Genomic DNA, 24,004 nt, shown 5'->3' with positions numbered 1-24,004 from the left:
ATTTCACCTGTTCAAAAGTCTCGTCTTTGTGGTTACAAGTGTTATTTTGTAATTAATTTATTTTTTTGACGGTGTGTTGCATGTTTGTGTGTTTGCATATACACCCAACTGCCTGCATGCCTGTAGGTGCCTGCCCATTTCTGTCCTTTACCTCTTTTGTGGACGCCCTCGTGTGTCTTTTTCTCTCCTGTCACAACACCTCCGTGCATCACAGCTTCCAGACTCCTCCGCTCCTTAGTTTCTCAGCTTCTTGATTGACACGCAGCAGCCTACTTCCCTCAACGCCGTCTGTTATGCCCCGTGGTTCTCTCGGCACTCTGTCTCACGCTTCCATTTTTAGATGGCTCAATGATGTATCCATCGACTGTCTTTTTACTCTTTGAATGGGGCAAAGTCCCCCCACCCCCCTTTATCGTTCACACTTAAACAGCTGCAGATTTTCCCGTGGTTGTCGTATTATTTCTACAGTGCGTGTAGGGGAAGGCTTAAAAAAAAAAAAAAAATCTAATTACACAATAAGGGTGTTTCAGATGACAAAAGTTTCCGTCCTCCAAAAAAAAAAAATTACAAGAAATAACGTTGGGCCAATCGGAATGAAAAATAAAATTTTCAGACTTGCGAGCTTCAATTGTAATTCTCTGGAAGAAAAAAAAAATCATGATTTTTATTTATTTATTTTTTTTAATTTGCTTCCCTAAATTTTTGGGGGGACAAACACACATTTCTATACGTTTGTATTCAGACAATCTAAAACAACTACCCCCTCCTCGCTTGTGTGCCAGTAGCTGAAATCTTCTGCGTAAACACAACCCAACTGCCCTTTTGGGGTTTGCCTCCCGAGCAGATGCAAGGATCACCGTTAAGTCCCGACGTTCCCGTAGGACGACGGTGTGCTCGCTGCTCACAGCTGCGAGATCCGCTCAAATCAAACAAGCCAATTTTAGACTTAGACAGAGTGTGACAAATAATAATAAAACATTTACAGTGAAATTCCTTCCTGGTAGAGGCGGCACTTGATCGATTGCTGATCTGTCCATGTGGCGCATGCAGCTGACACATCGCCATCAAACACAAATACGGCCTGCTGCACACATTGACAACCTCACATAATATTTGCTGCTCATCAGATGTTAACACTCTTAGCTAATGCTATTCTGTGCTAGCTATGCAGCTCTGCTTACCTTTTGGCTTCAGTATGATTTTTTTAAATTTGATTTATGATTGATTTAATAAGGGGTGTTGTTAAACATATATTTCCAATACCCCCAATTTTCTTTTGGTGTGATCCAAATATTGTCCTAAAATTGTTAATCAGGTCCCATTTTCTATTGACGCTTTCATTCAACTGCGCGTCAAGCTAAGTGGCTCAAAGCCCGAGAAGGCGAAAGTCTCTCATTTCAATTCATGTGCAATAACATGAAAATGATTGCACGAGATGCGCGTTAGCGCGCAGATGGAGTTCCCAGTTGCGTTGACGCATGGCGAACAAATTTAGCCGACGGACGTCCCCACTTGCTTTAATCACATTCTGGAAATTGACATGGAAGTCAAACGACAGCGACGGTCAAAGACGCGGTTCCCTCCTCGGGCGCTTTCGGCCCGAAACTTGGAGGATGTGTGGATTTCTAACAAATAACAACATTGGTGACTCATAGCACTGCTGCTGCTGTCATCTGCTCATATTTGTGGGGGTGTGTGTGTGCGTGTGTGCGTTATTTTACAGCTTGTTTGCCTCTTGCTTTGTGTCATCCTCTTTGTTGAGGCTCAATGAAGAGTGTGCTCATTTGCAACCATATGCATATGGATCGGGGTGTGTGTGTGTGTGTGTGTGTGTGTGAGGCTACAGGTTATACAGCCACATCCCACCTGGGGAAGTGTTCTATTATGATTGTGATAATTAATTTCATCTTGATGGCCAAAAATGAAAAGGGAGCAAATACATGTCTTCTTCACGTCTTTCTTCTCTCACACGATCGGCCATCCTTGGCTCACGTGACGCGACGTGCGGTAATCTCGCTCGGGTTCTCAATCAGATCCTAAAGCCACAGTGGAGATTAGCAAAGGAAAAGTACAGAGTGGCAGACTTTAAGCACCGGGGCTTTCCCCCCGCTCGCCGCAGCCTCGCCTCGTTGCCATAGCGCCATCTGGTCCTGATCCGCCACCTGACCCGAGATAGCCCGACGATGCCCGATTGGCTCACTGACAACACAATAGAATGTATTCAAAGGTTGCTTGGAAATGTGTTGAAATATCTTCTTATATCTTCTTCTGAGTGTGAAGATGACAGTGACATCACGCACGCACCTGGTCGAATTTGCCAGTGGGCGGAGCCAGCTCAAAAAAATAGCCTGTTTTATTTGACCAAAATAATCATTGGAATCTTATTTGTACTTGTACTCCATCTTAAAAAAAAAAAAAAGTTTTTCGGGTCACTTTTTTTTCACATCCCATACACTAGCGGCCATTTGTCTTTTTTTAAGCCTCCGCAAATTCGGCCACACGAGCAGCGGCAACACCCAAACATGCAAATGGCCCGTCGCCGCTATCCACGGCGGCTGGCATGTTAAAAATAGCGCGTCCGTCTGCCTCGCCGTGCGTCCCCGCTGCCTCCAACGTGCATAATTATGAGTCTTTGTTGCTCTTCGCATGCACGGCCAGTGATCCCATTACCTCCATGGAGACAATGAAGGGCTTGTGAGCGACGACGTCAATGGTAACCCGCGTCCCCCCCTGGCTCATCCGATCCGATAATGGCGCTTTGTGTTCTGTTTTCTTGCTTTGCATCGAGTGGGCCGTGGAGGGGACGGAATCTTCACGCTGCCTTTACAGTGCTTGGAAATACAAAACATCCATATGTCCGAGCCAAATATGCATCATTTGCAACATTTGAGATGCCTTTAAGCTTTGATATCCGATCAAATCTTTCCGAGGCTCGTTTGACCTTGCTCGGCATTGATCATGCATGATTATACGGCATATATATGCGACGATTGTCCCAATGACTGCGTGTATTTGTCATGTTGGCGTGTTGCTAGGAGAACCACTGTCGGCGCATAAAGATCCTGGGCGATTGCTACTACTGCGTGTCGGGCCTGACGCAGCCCAAGACGGACCACGCCCACTGCTGCGTGGAGATGGGACTGGACATGATTGACACCATCACGTGAGTGAGCGGATGCTCCACCGTGCCGCCAATATTCAAAACACGACAGCGCCATTTGATTTTGCTTTACAATTTATTTTTGGCGTGCCAGAGGCTGAGCTGCACTGAGGTTGTTTTTATTTCGTTAAGTGGTTGCGCAAAATAATATTAGCTGGACCCAGACACATTTTTTTAAGGAGACCATATATCTACTGCAGATGATTTTATTTTGTGTCAATTTACGTTCAACAAAAACTTTTTTCAGTGTGGTGTTTTGACTTTTTTTCTAGATTCAATTACATTTTATTTTTTATGGGCAAATTTGATAGCTATTTTTAATTTCTAAGCTAGACGATATAGTTTTATTTATATCAGTTTTAGTATTAGTTTTAGATTTTCTTTGTAATTTCCAAGTGTTTTTCAAGTGTTTTATTGTAATATAAATATTATAATATAAATATTATAATATTGTGTAATAAAGTAAAATAAACTATGATCCTCATACAACTGTATCAGTATTGGGAGGTTCTGGATGCGCTCCACTTTTTTTTTTTTGTGAAGGATGTTTTCATAAATGTATAAGAACATTTCATTCCCATTGCCCCGTGGGATACTTTTGGGATGCTTTCCTCTCTCTTTATATTTCTGGTAATGTTTGAATGTGCACTTTCTCATTGGATCTCCTCCATATCCAGCGTGAAGGACAGAAAAAGATCATTTCTAATTTGATCCATCTTGATTTAAGTCTGACTATGAAGATGTGGACGTTGATTCAAGTTGCTGTCTCCGTCTTTGGTCACATCTATTTTGGGATTGAAGAGCAAATTATAGCACATTTGAAGAAATGTAAGCCTTGTCCAGGTCTGCAAATGTCCGATTGTCGTCTCAGAAAGAAAAGGACATCTGAATTGTTGTTGCTGTACTGTTTAAAGTCATAGTTAAAAATCATTTTAGTGGACACATTTGCTCAGATGTGCTTTAGTTTTTATTCTCAAGATGTAATGTAATTTTAAATGTGTTTGTGGTTTAAAAGTGTATTTAAAGACTAGAAAAATAATACCTACCTCAGGAGTATTTATATTCTATTTCCCTGAAGCCGATTTCACTTATTGCCGAGGTAGTCTGGAACATAACCGCCACGAAGGACGGGGGGGTTTACACTAATGCAAAATCTGTTTGTCCTGTACTATATTGCAGTGCATTTCTGTATGTGTTGCCATTTTAATCAAACGTGTTGCTCGCACTCTCAGGTCAGTGGCGGAGGCCACGGAAGTCAACCTGAACATGCGTGTGGGCCTGCACACGGGCCGGGTGCTGTGCGGCGTGCTGGGCCTCAGGAAGTGGCAGTATGACGTGTGGTCCAATGACGTCACTCTCGCCAATGTGATGGAAGCCGGCGGACTGCCTGGGTTAGTGTTGGATAAGGTTCATATTGACACAAATCAGATCAGTAAATATACACAGTATATTCACAATAATTGCTATAGTGCATGAAAATATATTGAAATAAATTACATACGTGAATGCTGAGAGGAAAAAAAATCTGACTTATTGTGGAATGCTGAGAAACAAAAATTAATAATACAATGAATAATACTCATACAATTGGGTAGAAATATTACTCTATGTGTGAATGCTGAGAGAAAAAACTTATTGAGGGACTGATGAGAGAAAAATATTCACATAAATTCTTCAAAAAATGTTGCATTCAATATTGAGAGTCAAGCATTCAGGCTCTATTTTATTTTATTTTATTTATTTTTTCGGTCTATTTTTCAGGAAGGTCCACGTGACCAGAGCCACACTGGAGTGCCTGAATGGAGACTATGAGGTGGAGCCGGGAAACGGTCACGAGCGCAACGCCTTCCTCCAAAAACACCAGATCGAAACTTTCTTTATCGTGCCATCTCACCGACGCAAGGTGCGCCATTTTACATTTCCTATCTGTCGTGTGCTGTTCTTGTCCGGGCCCAGATGGGGGGGGGGGGGGGGGGGGTGAATGACTAGTGCCACACTTTCAGTTGTGTTCTTTATGAGGCCGTGGCCCCGAGTGAACCTTTAATGCCTTCAAGGGTGTACTGTGCAGAGATAATCCACATGGAAAGTCAGACGAGGCTCGATTGAAGAAGGAGGCTTATCTTTTGGTTGCTTCTCCTGCACTAAACTCTCACTGGAGGAGGAAAGAAAAAAAAAAGAACCCTGAGTGTTGTGTAAAGCATCAAGCGTGATCTAATGGCGCTCTTCCACATTTGATATGCAGATGATGTCACTTCCAGTCTGTAATGGATTCAACGAGGGTGGGGGGGGGAAGCCTGTGGCGTCTTTCATCACAGATTTGCAGAGTTGAGCATGCATGTGTGTGGCAAACACATCAACAAGCGGCTCGCGTCTCACATGTTCTGCTGCTCCCCTAGTGGCGGAAATATGAAGTGCTGTCACTGCAAGTCTCGCGGGAACTCGACTGTTATAAGTGGTTTTGTTGGATATGATTTCAACACAGTGTGCAAGGACTGAAGGTCAATACAGTTCAATTTTGGATGCTACGATCATTAACCAAGCCCCTCAAAAAAGGCTTTAAAACTGCTTTTAGATGCCATCTTGTAGCATGTTGGAGCCAAGGAACTACGTTGAAGTAAGTTAGAGAACTTCATTTCATCAAAAGGTGTACTTTTGCTGCCATCTTGTGCTGATTTGGTGCCAAATAACAATGTTGAAGTAAGTTGAGAGAGTTCATTTAGACAAAAGTAGCGCTTCGCTGACATCATCTGTTATCTCGGTGCCAACAAACTATGTTGAAGTGAAGTGAGGAATGATTCATTTCGACAAAAATAGTGTTTGCTGCCATATTCTGTCCCCTTGATGCAGAGGAACTATTTTGAGGTGAGTTGAGGACCTTCATTTAGACAAAAATAGCGCTTTTCTGCCATTTTCTGGCATCTTGGTGCCAAGGAACTATGTTTACATGAGTTGGAGGATCTTCATTTAGACAAAATTAGTGAATTTGTGCCATCTTCTGACATTGGGGTGCTCAGGAACTATGTTTACGTGAGTTGAGAAACTTCCTTTGGAGAAAAATAGTGCTTTGCTGCCATCTTCCGGCATCTTGGTGCCAAGGAACTATGTTGAAGTCGGTTGAGGCACTCAATTTCAACAAAAGAAGTGCTTTGCTGCCATCTTGTGGCATCTGGAGATCTGGTCGATCTCCGACCAAAATATGAGAAAAAGCTACCAGTATTATGCAAAGTCATTTCTAATATTCTGCAAACGACATCAAATTGTATAGTTTTTTTTTTTTTTTTGCTATGAATAAAATTTTTACGATCAACGCACAGTTGATTTTTCTGGTTAGATTTTGCAGTAAAAATGAACACGTGGAACAGCACGCGATATTATATTTTAACCTTCAAGCTCAATGACTGAGCTCCGATGTGCTAAAAGTAATAATATGACCTGCGGGATTGACCCACATTGGCGCTGTGGTTAAGGTCCTAATCCTGCTAATAACGACTGCATGATGATGTGAACACTCGCGCGCCTGCAATAATACATCCATTCCAGTACGAGTGACTTTTTCAAATCCTCGTTCCCATCTCCCGCAGATCTTCCCAGGATTGATTCTGTCGGATATCAAGCCGGCCAAAAAGATGAAGTTTAAGACGGTGTGCTACTTGCTGGTGCAGCTCATGCACTGCAGAAAGATGTTCAAGGCCGAGATCCCCTTCTCCAATGTCATGAACTGTGAAGATGGCGATAAGGTAACCACTCCCACATGCTTGCGATTTTGTTGTTGTTGTTGTTTGGCTTTGATTTTGCGCAAATCGACCCAAAGAAATGTCGTGTTTATATTCCTAGGGCAAAGGTTTCGATTTCATTTAATTGTGTGAAAGATGAAGGCGTTCACGTGATTCACTTCATTCCAATTTCAATATATTCTAAAACGTCATGCCAAAGTGGCAAGTATTTTTTAACCAAAAAAATATTCCAATTAATTGCCAGTGATGCTGAGATTTGAAAAAACGTTTGAATATTGTTCATTCCTATGGCGGATTTAACATTCCAAATTTACATTGTTTCCATTTGAAATTTCAATCATTCCGCTCATTCAATTCACATTCGTGATGATTTTCAAGCTGCCAAAAAATTCTCACTGACCAAAAATTCAACATTTTCAGCATTATAATAACCACAAAAAAAAATCACAATTTATTCCCAATGCCACTTTCAACAAAACATATTCACGTGATCCCCCGTTTGAATTTCCAAACATTAATTTCATTCAATTCACACGTCAAAAATACAGATTTGCCCAAAAGAAACAGCATTTTCCCCAAATAAATTTCCCCACAAAAAAGTCTCTATTCATTCTCAATGACACATTCAACAAAACAGATTCACGTGCATTTCAAATTCTATATGTTTACCTCACTCAATTCACCTTGAAAATAATTCTCAACGTGCCGACATTTCTGCGCTCCACCAAAAATTCCACATTCATTCCAAATTTTTTTTCACTGATCCTTCACATGCAAATTTCTCCCAAAATTGCAAAACTGTTTCTTTATTTATTAATTTTATTTACCTTATCTACAAACAGCCTGATCAGTCTCTTCATTTTTACAAGCCAAATTTTGCACTTAAGCATAAAATTGTGGCCAACCCTGTTTCAGATGAATAAACCAAAAAAAAAATCTAAACACGACTGCTCATACTTGTGTTTGCCTGCACGCTACTTTGTGTACGAGCAAAGACAAAAGAAAGCAAAAACGGAGACGCTGTGGTTCTGCTCCGGTGCCCACTATTTTGCACCTCTCCTCACTGTAGCTGCCAAAGACACTTAGTCTCAGCAGGGTGCCTCCACTAATGAAGTTAAATGTGACGGCGGCGGCTTCATTTCAAAGTATAATCGGCGGCCCGCTCGTATTCCAGCATGATGACGCTCCCCAAGTGCAGCCTGCGCAAACTCGTCTTCTTTCTCTTCATTTTCGTCTTTTCACACAGCGGAGGGCCATGAGGACAGCGCCGCAGAAAATGAGAAACCGGCCCAACGCCAACCAGGCCAACGTGGTCCAGAGCAGCCCCAGAACACGAGTCAACCGTTACATCGGGCGTCTGATCGAGGCCCGGCAGACCGAGTCGGACACGGCCGACCTCAACTTCCTCACGCTCATGTACAAGTGCTCCGAGCGAGAGCAGAGGGTGAGCCGTGCTCGAGAAAAACACCAAGTGGCACAGTTCGCTTTGGAGCGGCACTTCCCATGGAAGTGACAAAGAAAAAAAAAAATGTTAACGTGACAATGTTCTGCCTTTTTTCTTTGTTGTTGTTTCGGTCCAATGGTAGCATTATGGAAAGTGGGGACGAATCCAGCTGGCATTTATCTGCCTTTGACTTCTGTTCAAGATTATTTTAGATCTCACAAAAGAACTAAAATTGAAAAAAAAAACTTATTAATTCATGAGAATGCTTTTAAAAAAAAAAAATGTTACTTAAACGGAATTTTATAACACTAACTATAGAGAAAAATATTTTTTTGAATGAATTTCATGCAGTACATGCCCTTTCACAGTTAATTTATTGACGTATTAAAATGATTGATGATGTTAAATTATTTATTTTGTGATTACTGTACGGCCATATGGAAGAAAGAAGGTCGAACAGTTGTTTGGACTGAAATTGTAGTTCATTTTAGGGTTCAATACATTGAAAAAAATCTCAATTTTTTTTTAGCTTCCACGCCACAAACAGTCCATATATTAAAAAAAAAATTATAATAAAGCTAATACTAAAACTAATCAAATGAGACTAAAACAAAACATTTTCAAATGAATAAAATTTAATAAAAAATAACAAGCATGCTTTAGAGACTAAAAAAGGAAAAATGGAATTAAAACAAAAGTCAAAATAAAATAAAAACCTATCCAAAAAATAATTCTTCTTTTGCTTCTGAATCTCTTTGTGAACGCGCCTCTTTTTTTTTTTTTTAAACTGGCTACTATTTCTGACAGTTAAAAAGCAAACTATTCCAACAATATCAAAGTGTCCAACTGCAATTGTGTGGAAGATCTCTTCCACCAAACTTGGGCCAGTTCAAATGATTAGTACTGACCACTCGCTGCTCTACTTTGGTACTAAAAAGTACCATCAGGTTCCGGATGAGTACTTCACCAGCGCGGTGGTTCTGTCTCTGATCCTCGCTGCCTTGTGTGGGCTTGTCTATCTTCTCATCATCCCGCAGTATGTACTGTCCATACACCGAACACTACCCTGCATTATTTCTCGACCTATTTTTAATTTATGTATTTATTTATTTGGTGGTGGTGGTTCAGGGGCACAGTGGTGCTGGTGCTGCTCGTCTTCTGCATCTGTTTCCTGGTCGCATGTATCATGTACCTGCATATCACCAGAGTACAGGTATGTGCAGCTTCTTCACTTCCTTCTCTTTCACATTTTATTGTCATGTTCTCAAACGAGTAGACAAGTCTTTACGGCATTCTCATTCCGAACGATCAGTTTAGCTGTCAATCAGTGCTTCCACGGTTACCTTGAAAAAGCATTTCAACAATTTATATATCTTTGAAAAAAACCACAGTATTTTGAACATAAAACATCAACAAGGTTTATTCATTTTATTTTTTTCAAGTTTGGCGGGCCGGATTAAAACGTTTAACGGGCCGCATGTGGCCCCCGGGCCGTAGTTTGCCCACACCTGTTCTAGAATTTACTTAACGTAAAGATTTTTGAAGGAATTCCGGTCTGGATTTAAACACTGTATTTCCCGTTTCTTATGTTTTCTAGAATACCAACTACTGGCAAGGCCGACTTTATCGTTATCAAATTTTCTATTTTGTTTTCGGTATCCGTATGAATTATTTTGCAAAATAATTTAAATATTCAAGTGCAACTGAAAAGTCTCGCCTGCTTTTGTGAATCAGTGTTTTCCAGGGTGCCTGACCATTCAGATTCGCACTGCTCTCTGCATTCTCATCGTGCTCTTCATCTATGCTGTGGCCCAGGCTTGTGTGGTAAGTTCCTCACCAACTGCGTTCATCGCGTTAGAAAGTGCACACGTTTAGTTTTCTTCGCCCTCCATACAGGTGGGCTGCATGCCTTGGTTGTGGGGTGTCGCCAGCGCCAACAGCTCCATCGTCATCATCGACACAGACAGCGGCGCCAACCGCACCATGGCCGAGCTGCCCTGCGAGGGCGCCCGCTACGCCTTCCTGTCGTGCGCGGTGGGCACGCTCACCCTGGCGCTCTTCCTGCGCGTCTCCTGGCTGCCTAAGATGGCGCTCATGCTCCTGCTGGGGGTGCTCTACGTCACCGTGCTGGAGCTCAGCGGTTTTCGCAAGACCGCCGGGTGGGTGAGGCCCCAAGCTCAGCGGGGGTGGGGGCGTTTCCTATATATTTTTTTTTGTGTTAAAAGTACAATATTTAGAAGTGGTTAATATGAAGAAAATTAACATCATATCTTTCCTGATATGGCCACATATTTTGTCAGATAATGTACAGGAATTAATTGCAATGATAAAATCTTCTGATTTAAATTCAACATTCACACAATTAATCCCATAAATGCTGAAGTGAATTCCACATTGTTGTATAATTTAACACGTGATTGCTGTAGACTGTGTGGGGGATCGCCTCAAGCCTCCCGTGTAGTTTTTCCTGGGTGGTCCGGCCCCGGTGCTGACTTTGTGCCTCGCTCTCGTCCACAGTGGGGGGTCCTTCCACATCCGGGGCTACGAGCCCATCCTGTCTCTGTTGCTCTTCGTCAGCGCCCTGGCCCTCCACTCCAGGCAGCTTGACCTCAAACTGCGCTTGGACTTCCTCTGGGCTGTGCAGGTCAGCCAGCGTATCTTTATCAATGTGCTACGCAGAAAAGTGGACAATTATCGTACATATGTAATATTCCTGTATTTAGAAGCCTGCCATGTTTTGGTTCTTTGGCAGTAATGAGGGTAAGATGTTTGTTTTGGCTCCATTTAATTAGGAAAATGACGATTTTGCATTGTGAGAGGCTGAAGTTGGAAATAAGCACGTGACCAGTTAAAATGGGAATAACAGTTAGTGAGGCGTTTTACTGACCTCAGCTGGTGAAAATGTGAAGGAATTATTGTGTGCTCCAAAAGTGTCTCGATTTTCGACACCATGAGAATAAATCTGATTTCGAACTGAAACAAAATGTTATTGAAGTGTAAAAAAAAAAGAAAATATGGCATTCAGAAGGTATTGTGGTTGCTAACACCAACTATGTCATCAGCACGACGGATCACTCTCTCTCTCTTTCTCTCTCTCTCTCTCTCTTTCTCTCTCTCTCTCACCTCCCGCCCAGTGAGTCGCGTGATGCATTCATAAAAATCGGAAACAACATAACTCAGCGAAGCGCAAATGTCAACACAAGAACAGATAACCCAATTCGTAACAGTATTGTTTTTTTTCTCTGAAGGCTAAAACTAAGGCAACAAGAGCCACAAACAAGGAGGCGGTCAAAATGTCTCAATACTTCTGAATTTGAGCTTGAAATATATTAGCCTTTCTTCAACTTTCTCATTCAGTTGGCACCTCTGCATTATTATGCTAGCGCATTGCTAAAAGTAAAAGCTAGTACCCATAAAGACCTTTAAAAGCATGCAAGCAGTGAAATGTGTTACGTAAATTAGCATAAGTACTCGCTCGCAGATCTGTCTTCCAAAACAGGCAGATAACAAAAGAGACCCAACTACTGGTATACAAGCAATTAATAAAATGTCCTTTTGAATTTCAAGCTGCAGTATGTCCACGGTCATGTGTCACTAATTGTACAAGCGTGGCATGTCTGCTGACAGGCGGAGGAGGAAAGGGACGGCATGGAAAAAGTCAAACTGGACAACAGGCGGATCCTCTTCAATCTGTTGCCGGCGCACGTGGCCCAACACTTCCTGCTGTCCAACCCCCGGAACATGGTGAGCCTTGCTCATAAACAGGCAGACACACACAAAGAGGTAGCCCATCGCAACAAGCGGCGTCGGAAGGCGTCACAATTACACACAATTACTTCTCTTATTCATTTTATTTTTTTTCCTTCTAGGATCTGTACTACCAGTCTTACGCTCAAGTAGGCGTCCTGTTTGCCTCCATCCCAAACTTCAACGACTTCTACATCGAGTTGGACGGCAACAACATGGGAGTGGAGTGCTTGAGACTGCTCAATGAGATTATTGCAGACTTTGATGAGGTTTATGTTTTATTATTCACTGCTGTTATTAAGAGCGTCACGCTCCATGTGGATTTCAAACCTGAATGTGCGTCTTCCAGCTCATGGATAAAGAGTGCTACAGAGATATTGAGAAGATCAAGACCATCGGCAGCACGTACATGGCAGCCGTGGGCCTCGTACCGACCATTGGAACCAAAGTGAGACACAAGCGCGTGTGTGTGATTTCGACGCTTTATGCCTCAACGGAAAATATTGACAAGAAACTTTTTCTCTGAACAAATATGCCACATATCCCAATAGTGCCACTTGAGAGCAAAAAAAAAAAATCCCCTTGAAACATGTAGTGTAAATATTACCAAATTTAAAAATAGTCACATTTTATTTTATTTTATTTTATTTTATTTTTATAATTTTTTTTTAAAGAGATACACGCTGTCATTCTGCTCAAGTTTACTGTCAAACTAAACATCAAACAAAGATAATGACATATCGTATATTTAAAGCCACCACCTAGCTTTGCCTCAGGAATGTCTGTTCAGCCCCTATGCTTACAAACAATACAAAACGCCATAGACGGGCTAACATGTAGCATCGGTGTTGCAGCCGTAACCCTTAAAGCAGTGGATATTTGAACGCAAATGATGGAGACAGCTGTAGACAAATAATATTAACAACTTACAGCCATATATTCTTTATCCTCTGCGAAGAATGACAAATATTACTGTAGTTTACTGAAGAGTGACCGCCCATGTAGAGCAGCACACTGTCCATTGAATCGAAGCAAAAGAATGAGGCAAGAACTGTTTTATTTGCTTTCCATTTAATTATGTCAGTACTGTTATTATTTTTTTTTTTATAAATTAGGCTATAATATTGTTCTTATTTTTCTATAAAAAAGACACAAGGCACCACTTATTTACCAGTGCTGCAACTTCAGAATTTTTCAAGTTCTACAGATTTTATTGCAACAGCCTTACACAAAAATGACATCCTTTGTTTGCTTCTCTAGGCCAAAAAGTCTATCAACGACCACCTACGCACGATAGCGGACTACGCCATCGAGATGTTCGACGTATTGGATGAGATCAACTATCAGTCTTACAATGAGTTTGTCCTGAGAGTCGGTACGTCCGTGCACCCCGCCGCCGACAACAACATACACTACCAGGCATGAAAAGCTGTACGTGACTTATTTGCTTTGCTGCCGGCGCAGGGATCAATGTTGGTCCAGTGGTGGCAGGGGTCATCGGGGCACGGCGACCCCAGTATGACATCTGGGGGAATACGGTCAATGTGGCCAGTCGCATGGACAGCACGGGAGTACCAGGGAAGATTCAGGTGACACATTTTTCAGCCTTTTCAAATTGTCCACCGCTTTGTGGAATGGGACAAGCGGAAATGAAAAGAAGAATGCTAAAATGCAATTAACTATTAATGAATAAAAAATTGTAAGAAAGTGTGTGTTGCTAATGTGTAGCTAAGCTATTAACTCACTTACTCCCATTTACGGCTAAAGACGTAAAAAAAAAAAAAAAACATTTTATTTAATTTTTTTTTTTTTTTACTATAATTCATTTGAACCCAGGTGACGGAGGAGGTCTACCGCCTGCTGACCTCCGACTACGACCTGGTGTGCCGCGGCAAAGTGAGCGTGAAGGGCAAAGGCGAGATGCTGACGTACTTCCTGGAGGGCAAAGTGCAAGGCGTGGCCACGGCCACCACCTCCTCGGTGGTGCGCTCGGCCAGCCTGGCGCGCCGCATCCACTCCTGCGGAAAGACCAGCGTGCCCGCCAACCTGGGCAGCGTCGCCTCGGTCGCCACGTGCTTGCCCTCTTCCCGCGTGCCTGCGGTGGGTGAGGAGGAGGAGGAGGATATAGATGTGACAGAGATTAAGATTGAAGCTGTTGCGACTGTGGCTGATGTTGCGGTGTAGTAGACACAAACACAAGTGTGTGACCTCAGTGAAGGTAAGGAGAGCCAAGATGGAGGCCTTGAGGAGACCGGCCTGCATGTTTCCTGCAGGTGCGACGCTCATTCAGGAAATGAGTTCAGACAATCATACTTGCTGTTTTTTTTTGTTGTTTTTTTTTAAGGGAATGTCAGCTGCTCGACACACTCAGACACTTCGTCCTTTCTTTGCAGGTAAAGAAAAATCTCTGCAGAGGGGGAAAGTCTCCACGTGCATTTATTTAAAAAAAAAAAAAAAAAAAAGACTGATCTTGCTATTGCTTTTGCACAGTCCTAATGATGCCAAGGATGCATTGTATTATTTACCGTTGTCACTCCGTGTTTCTTATGCTGCGCCGAAGCATGCGAGAGGGTGTGTGTGTGTGTGTGCGTGTGTGGTTGTTTTACACAGCACAACGACATTTGTAACACTTTTGCTGACACATTTATTCTTACCGGTGCATGACTTTTTACAAGTTGACAGCCATAGCTTTGATTCCCCCCTGAAAGTAAGCCAAAGTAATCACATTTTCAATACGGCATCCACCAGATTAGCAATTGTGACTTTTTCAAACACCATCGGATGAGCTAAAATGTCTCTTTTTTTTTTTTCAACTCGCTTGAACAAACTACAGTGGGACCCCTAAGGTCGATTGTACTGTAAAAATCAAACAGGAAATATTCAGACTAGAAATAATCTGTAATAAATGACCCATTCTGTTATATAAATCATAAAAACAATAATAATATTCTTTTATTTGGAATAAACATTGCAGGGGGGAAAAGCCATAGAAAAAGCAAAAGAGTTCATAAACCGTGGAGGAAGCGAAAGAACTGGGCAAACGTGCAGAATCAAGCACGAAAAGACGTTTCACTCGACGCCGACTGCTCCATGGAAACAAATAGTTGTGCCCTTTATGTATGGTACAAACACATAAAAGTTGGGTGGGAAACCTGAGGCCAGTGGGTTGGACTTGTGCAATTCTAAAAAAAAAAATAATGATAAAAAGGAACGCTGACTAAAAAAAAAAAAATGAAACGCGCTAATGCTATATCTCTGAATAAAGATTTCTATGTCTTTATTTTTGAAAAATAGGGGTTCCCCACACCTGACATGTTATTACATAAAGACAGTATTAAAGCACACAATTGCACAAAACCAAATGTACTTTATAACGCAGTTATAACACAAGCGGCCACCGAACCAACGGTGCCGTTGTCCCACATTCTTCTTATAGATAATCAGTGGACCGCCGCATATTTGCCGTTCAGCATTTCTTTGAAATACCATTCTCCAATTTGCTGCCAGAAAGTCGACTCGACCTTACGCTAGCTAAAAAGCAGGTCTAAGTTGCGGTGCGGGTGGCGTAACATGATTTGAGTTTCTGATCGTGAGCGGCGCTATCACATGTGGTGGATGTCATCGCAATCTGCGGTTTAGAGTTTGTTTTTACTCGGATATGACGATGTGCGGGCTCTGCCGTAGACGGAGTGGATCTTTAGCTGGATTGCACACGCTAGCGTTTTGCTGTAGGTCCAAGTTTCCGTCAAAATCGGAGCACACAGACGTTGGCTAGCAATTAGCTAGGTAGTTGGTTGAAGCGTCGGTCGATGAGTCTCACCTGGAGATTGAAGTGCAAAGATGATGCACACGAGGACAGCGACGGTCGTCGAGTGACCCGTTAAGGGAGCGTCAATATTTGGTGGAAACTCGCAATTCGCAGTTCGCTTTTGGTCCCTGTTCCACGCAAATTGTGGTGGTCCACTGTACACCTTGCAGCCGTATCTTTAGTAGATATCCGCACCTGCGTATAATACGTCATGTTTCTGCCTTATTCCAATGTCACGCTTAACTGTCTCTGCAACCTGCCTTTTTACAAATATTCACTTTGATATGCAGGTCATACTCTTTTCTGTGCTTCTTTGTAAATATCCAAACGCCTGTAAACTATGTTACAACTTGTACAGTGTAAAGATGGCTTCTTGAATATTTTGTAATAAAGACGATATTGGTGTATAAAACGATGAGAGGCTACGGGCTCACCAATATGGAATATATGTATGTTTGTGTGCGTGCGCGTGTGTGATATATGTTAACAATGGATCAGATTAACAAAACAAGTTTTAATTTCCATCCTTGTGTTCAAAAACTGGATTTTTTTTTCTCATTCAAATTGATAATGCAAAGATTGATTTACTCTTTTGGTTCATCACGCCACAAAAATGTTGATCGTTTTCCAACATGAAAGCAGAAGTTTGCAAATGTTTTATTTTGTCCTAACACAAAGATGATAATTTGGCTTTAATGAACGGCGACATCAATTTGAGAATGTCTCCTGTTGAGAGGCTGGAATTTTGTAGAGTTGAACAATTTGAAGGTCTGGAAACGATTCATAGTGATTGATTTGATCATCCATGAATGGAGGAATCATTGCACCGCTAGTGTACATAAATACTTTTAACAAACATCACGGTGACTCACCATAAAACCAAACGATGACCTCACAAAAAAAGCTTGTTGTTTTTAGGATGGTGCTCGAGTACGCACACACCTGCTACATGAAGCAACGAAGGGGAATCTGAGGTAAATGACAGCATCGCAAACAAGCTGCCCCTCCTCCTCCCACCAGCCAATGTAACCTGCTTCCTGACATGTATGCAAGATTTCAACACACACTTCATCAATAGAACACTTTCATTTAAACGCCTAAATGTCACTTCATGCATTTTCCCTTGCAGAAACAGCACTTCATATGACGTCCATCAAAACGCCACTCTAGACAGATTCAACGTCACAATAGAAAAAAAAATCATTTATGTACAAAGTGTCCTGTCATTGTTCATTTCTCTTTTAAATTTGGTCAAATTGTGGATCAGTAATTTTTTTTTTCTAACTGTGAAATATAGCAGAATTTTTTGTTTGTTTTCACCCTCACAAATAAATAAACAGATTTGACTTGATTTTGTCCACACCTGCTGGTCATTAAGCTTCGCACTTGACATGAATCAGTCGTCAAGCTCCACACTGTCTCCGCCGTCTGCAGACCGAGCGATCTCGTTTGAGCCAAACTGCCGCGATGGACGTTCAACTACTGCATGTGAGTCTTTGCACACTCTTCATCAACGTTTTACAAAGACAAAGCATTTATTTTAAATTTAAATGACATAAAAGGGATGCAGTAAACATCTAAAATGGATGTCTGTGGGTACTTGACCCAGTCAGAGACGATTACAGGGACGGACGAAAACCCACTTTCGTCCTTGCCTAGTTTGTCCTTTAAAAAAAAAGAAAATTTGCCTTCCGTCCCCAAAATGTGCACCAATCTGTATTTTATTTTGTTCACGTTAGAACAGTGAGCTATGCCAAAAAGTACGGAAACATTGTACAGTTGCATATGTGCATTTGGACAAGATCAAATGAACTAATTCACTGCCAGACGAAAAAAAATGTATGTACTTTTTGACTTGTATACCCGTCAATGGCAGTAAATGAGTTAATTTCCAAACAATTTTTCCAAACAGGATCAAATGTTGGATCCCATCCCGGAGGAGTCCGAGTTGGACGATGCAGCTGAAGAGAGCCGCACACCCCAACTCCAAGAGCGTCAAGAACGTGGGATGGTTACAAGTGACGAGGAGGACGACGTCCCGCTGAAGGTTCTCAGGCCCACGCGGATGTCTCGCTCCTTCAGGGAGGAGTCTTCGCTGCATCTGACGTCTCGCCCGGAGCCTCCGGAATCATCGAAATTGGACGAGGGGAGCGCACGGAGGCTGAGGAGGAAAATAGCAGCTAGTCTAAACTCATGGAAACAATTCCCACAGCCAGTAAATAGGAGGAAGCGCAAAAGATCCTTGATGACGAAGAAGAGGAGGAGGAATAGAAGCAGCAGCAGCCTATTCTCAATGGTAAAATGAATCCGGGAATTTGAATATCGAAGGGTGCCAACCCGCAAATATACACGGGTTTACTGTCGTTTTAAGTTGTAACATCACAAATCTCCACTAGATGGCAGACATTTTCTTAGGTGCACTTAAACTTGAATCTCTTTCAATGCTACGTGAGTAGGCCTAATTTTTAATTTTTTTGGAATGATGCTGGACACTGCCTAATTACAATTTTAGTTATTTTTTTTATTTATTATTACTACTATTTATTTATTATTATTGTTTATTTATTTATATATTTATTTTTTATTTATTATCAAATATTTCCAAAATTAATTACATTTTGCATTTACTGTTGATTCCTTGATCAGCAGTTTTTTGCCGTCCTTGAATGGTCATTTTTCTGCACCTGAGCCCTTTGCACTGGGCGGAAAAAAAATCATAATTTTTGATTTACATATGGTTAGGTAGTGCATGATCCAATTTATTTATTTTTTTTGTGTGGGCTAATATTGTTCTCGATGCCTTTTGCAGTATGAGGAGCTTCCCCAGTGGCTGCTGAACGTGATGATCAACATAGAGGAAGCGAAAACACACCAGCTGCTGATTGAGTGAATGCCAACCATGTGCAAGTAGTTTTATTTTTTTTTTCTTCCCCTCACTAAACATTTGAATGAATGTTCACTACGTTAAACAGGTTTTGGTCATTCTTTTTGTGCCAATTCCGAATGTGTCCTCATTTTGAGCGGGTTTTCATAATTATGTAAAATAGTCATATTTATGAATGCATGGCAAAATTCCCATTACGCCATATTTGATCGGTCAAACTTTAAAACTAATTTTTGCACAAATCTCACAAACCTGATGATTTAGAAAAACGATCTTTTAAATCGGCGTCAAAAGTGTGTTTGAAGTTCCTGATGTGTGTAATGCGCTTTTGCGTTATTTAAAGAATACTTTTCACCTCACTTGCTTCTAGCGCAAGCTCAGTGAGTTTATTCCCGACGTGGCCCTTTGCGATCCGTTCTGATTCCGATTGGCATGCGGCATAACAACTAAATTCCGATTCACTCTGCGTTCCACTATTTGACCCAAGTCTGCAATTCTTAAAGCCCGACTTGGTTTATGAAAACAACCGTTTAGTTTGTTGCATTCATACCAACAAAAAAAAAAATTTGTGTTCATCCAACAAAACAAGCCCAGAAAAAAAATAGTCAATTGAGATGATGACATGTTGTAACCTTTTTGTTTGGTTGTGCGTGTTGAGGTACAAAATGTGCCTCGGTTCACTAAACTCTTGGGGAAACACTGGTTTAATAAACACGTCTATTTCACATTAGACAAAGCAATTGGGAAGAGGTTATCTTGATGTTTTGCAAATCGGGTCAGCCATGATTCATTGGGTCAGTGGGCCCTGTGTCATCACTTTCAATGCCCAAAAGTTGGCTGGCCCGACTCCACGGAACCCCGTTTGGGGCATGTCCAAGTAAACGCTGGGGGATTTTTTATTCATTTATTTATTCTGTCGTGTGCCTGTAATGTCAAAAGCGAAGCCGAGGCAGCTTTATTGTCACTTTCCGCCAAAATACTACACGGAGGGAAACAACCAATCACCGTCCGTCGTCTTGACACAAACATGTTGTGACTCTAGCGGGGTTATGCAATAAAAGGGGATGCCTGCATCTGTGTGTGTGTGTGTGTGTGTGTTTTCCTGTGTGTGGGTGTCTTATGGCCTTGTTTATCTCCCGTTCCTGATAAGATGAACCTTCAACCATAAAAAAAAAAAAAAAAAAAAAAAAAGGGGCTGCAGTAACAAAACGGCTTGTGTCAAAACAGCACACGCAAAACCAAACATGTTTTTCCCTCCTTCGTTGAAACATTTTAAAGCCGCATGTTTTCCTAACCTCTTCAGTCACTGATGAGTAAAATGGCCCCGCCCCCCCGCCCCCCCCAGTCACACCAGCCCAGCTTGTTCTGATGTCCAATCACTGCGTCCCAAAGTCAATATTGACCGCAGACCCTGTGAACCTTCAACCACGCACGTCAGGCAGGGTCAACCTACTGTTTATCGGCGCCATGACACAAATATTTTATAGCTGTAGGCGGCCCGTCAATCATTAACGCTCGCCAGAGGTCAGACGGGATGCTTAAATACGGCCGCGCGGGTCGACGGCGACAGGAAAAATGCAAAGAGTCGACATGAGTGGATTACACGAGAAGATGCTGCTGACGGCCGTGGTTTTGGCGGCGGCGGCGGCGGCGGCGAGGTCATCCCCGGTGATCGGCCCCGAGCCAATTCGTTGCGCCCCCTGCACCCAGGAGAAGCTGAGCGAGTGCCCCGTCGTCCCGACCGGCTGCGGGCAGGTGCTGAGGGAGCCGGGCTGCGGCTGCTGCATGGCCTGCGCTCTGGAAAGAGGGAGCGCCTGCGGGGTCCACACGGCCCACTGCGCCCACGGCCTCCGTTGCATGCCCCGGCCCGACGAGGCCAGGCCTCTTCATGCGCTCACCCGGGGGCAGGGGGTCTGCGTCGAAGACCAAGGTAGTGTCGGTGTCGCGGTTCGCTCGCAAAGTCGTCGAAGCTAACGGACGTGTTGCTTTTCAGAAGATGCTGAAGGGGAAGCGGATCACAGCTCTCTGCAGTACATGCTGGGATTGCCCAATCGTGACGCCACCGACGCCCAAGAGAGCATCAAGGCCAAAGTGAACGCCATCCGAAACAAACTGGTGCAGCAGGTGAGGGGGAAAATGTTATTCATTTTAATCTCTCAACAATTAAAAAAAAAAAAATCATATTATTCACTCGTTGGAGAGTTCGATTCAGGTTTATAATTAGGGTTATATTTTTGTTTTGTTAATGCTGCTCTCAATTTAATATTTCAATCGAAAATGTAATCTTGCGGTTCAATTTTTTAAAAATTCTAATTTGAATTGATCACTGGAAAATTCAATGAAGTAGAAGTACTTATTTAAATAAAATAAAATTAATTTCAATCCTTCGCTAGAATTCAATTTAGCATTACGATGCGTACATAATCTCATGTACGCTCTTAAAATATTTGTCGTTAACTCGCTTAAATTTCTCAATGACAATTTCTATTTATTTTTGACAAATTAAAAAAATTTAAATTATCAATTTAATCCATCAGTGGTCTGATTAAAATTTGTATGAAAATTCAAAAATTTTAATTTTTCAATTTAATGATTTAAATTAAATTCAATTTAAATTAATCTTTAAAAAAAATCATGATTAAAACGAGTAACACTAATTTCTCATTGAATTCCCTTCATAGAAAATTGAATTGAGAGCTCGAGATTCATATGCACGCCCCCCCCAAAAATAAATAGGCTAATTTGAAAAGAGAAATTCGAAAATAAAAATTTGCTTGAAGTTAAGAACCTTGTGTGGTGAAAAAAACTGAAATAGAAAAGTTCCCACGCCTGCTTTTCAAGCTATCGTGAGCGTGTTCAAATTAAAATTGAAGAAGCGAGTCATGAGTCCTGCAATTGTTTTAATTTCGATTCGAAGCCGCAAACATGATGACCGCTGGCAAGGAAACACGGGCAGCATCGCGTGTCGCCAAAAGAACTCGTAGTTGACTTTTTTTTTTTTTTCCGCTCAGGGTCCATGTCACATCGAGCTTGACGCCGCCCTGGACGCCATCGCCAGCTCCCAGCAGAACCTCGGCGAGAAGTTCACCACTTTCTACCTCCCCAACTGCGACAAGCATGGCTTCTACAAGGCCAAGCAGGTGAGGAGCACAAAAAAAGTGGATCTCAGCCGCCATTTGCGTGGCGCCTCGTTTCACAATCTCCTCTTGGTCTTCCCTCAAGTGCGAGTCATCTCTGGCGGGACCGCCCGCTCGCTGCTGGTGCGTCTCGGCCTGGAACGGCAAGATCCTCCCCGGCGCCGATGACATCCCCGGTGACTCAGAGTGCCACCAGGAAGTCACTCACTGAAGCAGGAAATGACACGCGCACACACACACGCACACACGCACATACGGACACCTTCGTCCCCAATTGTAAATTATTTTATTTATTCATTTTTTTTCGTTGTCTTCAATTGTAAGTAAGGCAACACTGTATACGTTTGTATTTCTGACTAAATAACTCCATTCCTCAAAAACCACAGCCCTGCAACCACTGGCAAGCCTCATTTCAGGGCCTTTTTTTTCTTTTTTTTTTTCTTTTTCAATTCATTCACATCCACACAGCCGCTCATTCATGCAACATGTTGACATTGTCTGCATGCATCTTCATTTCCTCAATGGGGGATACTTAAAGTGCCGCAAGTATGTGTATGCTGGTCAAGCACAAACATATCAGGGCTCATCCAAGCTTCTACATTTGTCTACCTCTGCAGTTACTCACCACCCTGCCCTTTTATCCAAAGCGTCACTGCTTTTTTTTTTTTTTTTTTTAATATATTCTAGCATTTATTCTAATATTTATGATATAGTCCAGTGTTTATTCTTTTGTAATCGAGGACTGATGTGCAGCAGTTACTGTGTATTATTTATGAGTATGTCAAATATACAGTTCTGTGTAAAAACTGAGTTTGGGTTTTTTTTTTTCTTTTGCCCCTTACTGTCAAAAGCACATACTCGTTTAGTGCCATTGACGGCGAAAGACGTCAAAAAGTCATTTTTGTTTACTTGGCTGGTAGTGAATGAGTTAAGAAAACACACGAGTGAAATGTTAAAACGGAGAAAGTATTTTGTGTGGCCGCCACTTACGTGACACTTTTTTTTTTTTTTTTAGATGTATAGTTGTACTATAATAACACATGAGGTGATGAAGGGAAAAAAAATGCGGGGTATACTCAGGCTGATTTTTAGATTTCTAAAATGTGAGACTCCACACACATGATGAGAGGACGAAAATAGCAATTATGTTCTTTGGGCTCTTCGTGTGTGGGTGTGCGTGTGTGCGTGTGCGTGTGCGTGCGTGCGTGCGTGTGTGTGTGTGTGTGTGTGCGTGTGTGTGTGGTGCACTCAAGAAGACTAAAATCAAATCTTCACGGACAATCATGAGGAAAAATCACTCTGAACACACTACACACCACAATACAATCAATAAGGCTAATCGTCGAAAGACATCCCATAATCAGGCCTTGGTGGACTTTGATCGGAAGAGGGGATGGGGGGGGTGGCATAAAATTTTCAGACGCAAGTAAACTTTCTTAGATTTTTTTTTTTTTAGCCGATTCCCAATCTGAACAAGAAAGCAATATAACAGAAAAAGACAATAGAATATTGATTTCCTTGTGCCTTTATTAAGTAAAAATAGACCTTTGAGGTTTGCCTTGTACTGTACATGCAAACTACATAAAGTTTCCCAAACGTTTTACAAAAATATGTTTTGTTTTGCCGCAACATCAACATAACGCTGTACACAAGCCAATGGTAAGGATTTAATTGAACACAAACATGAAATTGTGCGCTTTTTATTTTGATGATTGGAAATAGCGATTAGGGACGCTAATGCCACTTTTTTTATTCACTCTTTGACCCTCACAGAGTACCGGTACGTCTGGTATGTTAGATATGAAATTTAATGAACACAATGAGGAAAAAAACGTGAAGAACAAACTTTCTGAAGCTGATGACGATTCAGCAACGTGTCAAACTGCCGCAGTAGAGCGCCATCTACTGACGGGGAGGACTTACCTGCTGTCAGATTTTTAGTTCATTTATTTATTTTTTTGTTTGGTAATTGATATGATTACTGTTATCCAATTGACTTTTTGGGGGGCTTAACATTGCGTGATCGTTTTCACATCCTGGTGAAAATGTCATTTTAGGGATTCTTGAACATGAACCACCCGTCAAATGTA

The 24,004-nt window shown here is 41.9% G+C and overlaps 3 protein-coding genes across 6 annotated transcripts in view; all 3 read left to right on the top strand.

Moving 5' to 3' along the window:
* Positions 1–14,453, top strand: part of LOC148326395 (adenylate cyclase type 1-like) — a 29,324-nt gene extending 14,871 nt beyond the window's left edge. The window contains exons 5-21 of one of the 2 annotated variants that reach the window (XM_088310336.1): positions 3,036–3,163; positions 4,393–4,551; positions 4,922–5,063; positions 6,742–6,897; positions 8,141–8,338; positions 9,277–9,374; positions 9,467–9,551; positions 10,073–10,162; positions 10,235–10,497; positions 10,856–10,982; positions 11,966–12,082; positions 12,208–12,354; positions 12,435–12,533; positions 13,346–13,460; positions 13,550–13,674; positions 13,922–14,303; positions 14,430–14,453. In XM_088310336.1, coding sequence (XP_088166462.1) covers positions 3,036–3,163; positions 4,393–4,551; positions 4,922–5,063; positions 6,742–6,897; positions 8,141–8,338; positions 9,277–9,374; positions 9,467–9,551; positions 10,073–10,162; positions 10,235–10,497; positions 10,856–10,982; positions 11,966–12,082; positions 12,208–12,354; positions 12,435–12,533; positions 13,346–13,460; positions 13,550–13,674; positions 13,922–14,269 — 2,397 coding nt within the window. In that variant the 3' untranslated portion in view covers positions 14,270–14,303; positions 14,430–14,453. Of the gene's footprint in view, positions 1–3,035; positions 3,164–4,392; positions 4,552–4,921; positions 5,064–6,741; positions 6,898–8,140; positions 8,339–9,276; positions 9,375–9,466; positions 9,552–10,072; positions 10,163–10,234; positions 10,498–10,855; positions 10,983–11,965; positions 12,083–12,207; positions 12,355–12,434; positions 12,534–13,345; positions 13,461–13,549; positions 13,675–13,921 lie in introns of both variants that reach the window. The other variant, XM_088310335.1, reaches the window with a different exon arrangement.
* On the top strand, positions 14,446–18,862 carry LOC148326394 (uncharacterized). Of its 2 annotated transcripts, XM_088310340.1 has the most exons (5): positions 14,446–14,478; positions 16,812–16,867; positions 17,272–17,381; positions 17,806–18,189; positions 18,703–18,862. In XM_088310340.1, exons 3-5 carry the CDS (start codon positions 17,361–17,363, stop codon positions 18,781–18,783), a joined length of 486 nt encoding a protein of 161 aa, XP_088166466.1. In that variant the 5' UTR covers positions 14,446–14,478; positions 16,812–16,867; positions 17,272–17,360; the 3' UTR covers positions 18,784–18,862. The 2 variants fall into 2 exon arrangements, with proteins under 2 accessions (XP_088166466.1, XP_088166465.1); XM_088310339.1 differs by having other exon boundaries at positions 16,812–17,381.
* Positions 18,863–20,330: 1,468 nt separating this feature from the next.
* On the top strand, positions 20,331–22,724 carry LOC148326393 (insulin-like growth factor-binding protein 1). 2 transcript variants are annotated; one of them, XM_088310338.1, is made up of 4 exons: positions 20,331–20,707; positions 20,774–20,901; positions 21,789–21,917; positions 22,000–22,724. In XM_088310338.1, exons 1-4 carry the CDS (start codon positions 20,353–20,355, stop codon positions 22,123–22,125), a joined length of 738 nt encoding a protein of 245 aa, XP_088166464.1. In that variant the 5' UTR covers positions 20,331–20,352; the 3' UTR covers positions 22,126–22,724. The 2 variants fall into 2 exon arrangements, with proteins under 2 accessions (XP_088166464.1, XP_088166463.1); XM_088310337.1 differs by having other exon boundaries at positions 20,334–20,707; positions 20,771–20,901.
* The last annotated feature ends 1,280 nt before the right edge of the window (positions 22,725–24,004 follow it).

The sequence above is a fragment of the Idiotropiscis lumnitzeri genome, chromosome 12 (genome assembly GCF_059441095.1).
Source record: "Idiotropiscis lumnitzeri isolate Australia: NSW breed Sydney's pygmy pipehorse chromosome 12, RoL_Ilum_1.0, whole genome shotgun sequence".
Lineage (NCBI taxonomy): Eukaryota > Metazoa > Chordata > Actinopteri > Syngnathiformes > Syngnathidae > Idiotropiscis > Idiotropiscis lumnitzeri.
This window is presented reverse-complemented; position numbering and strand designations above follow the sequence as displayed.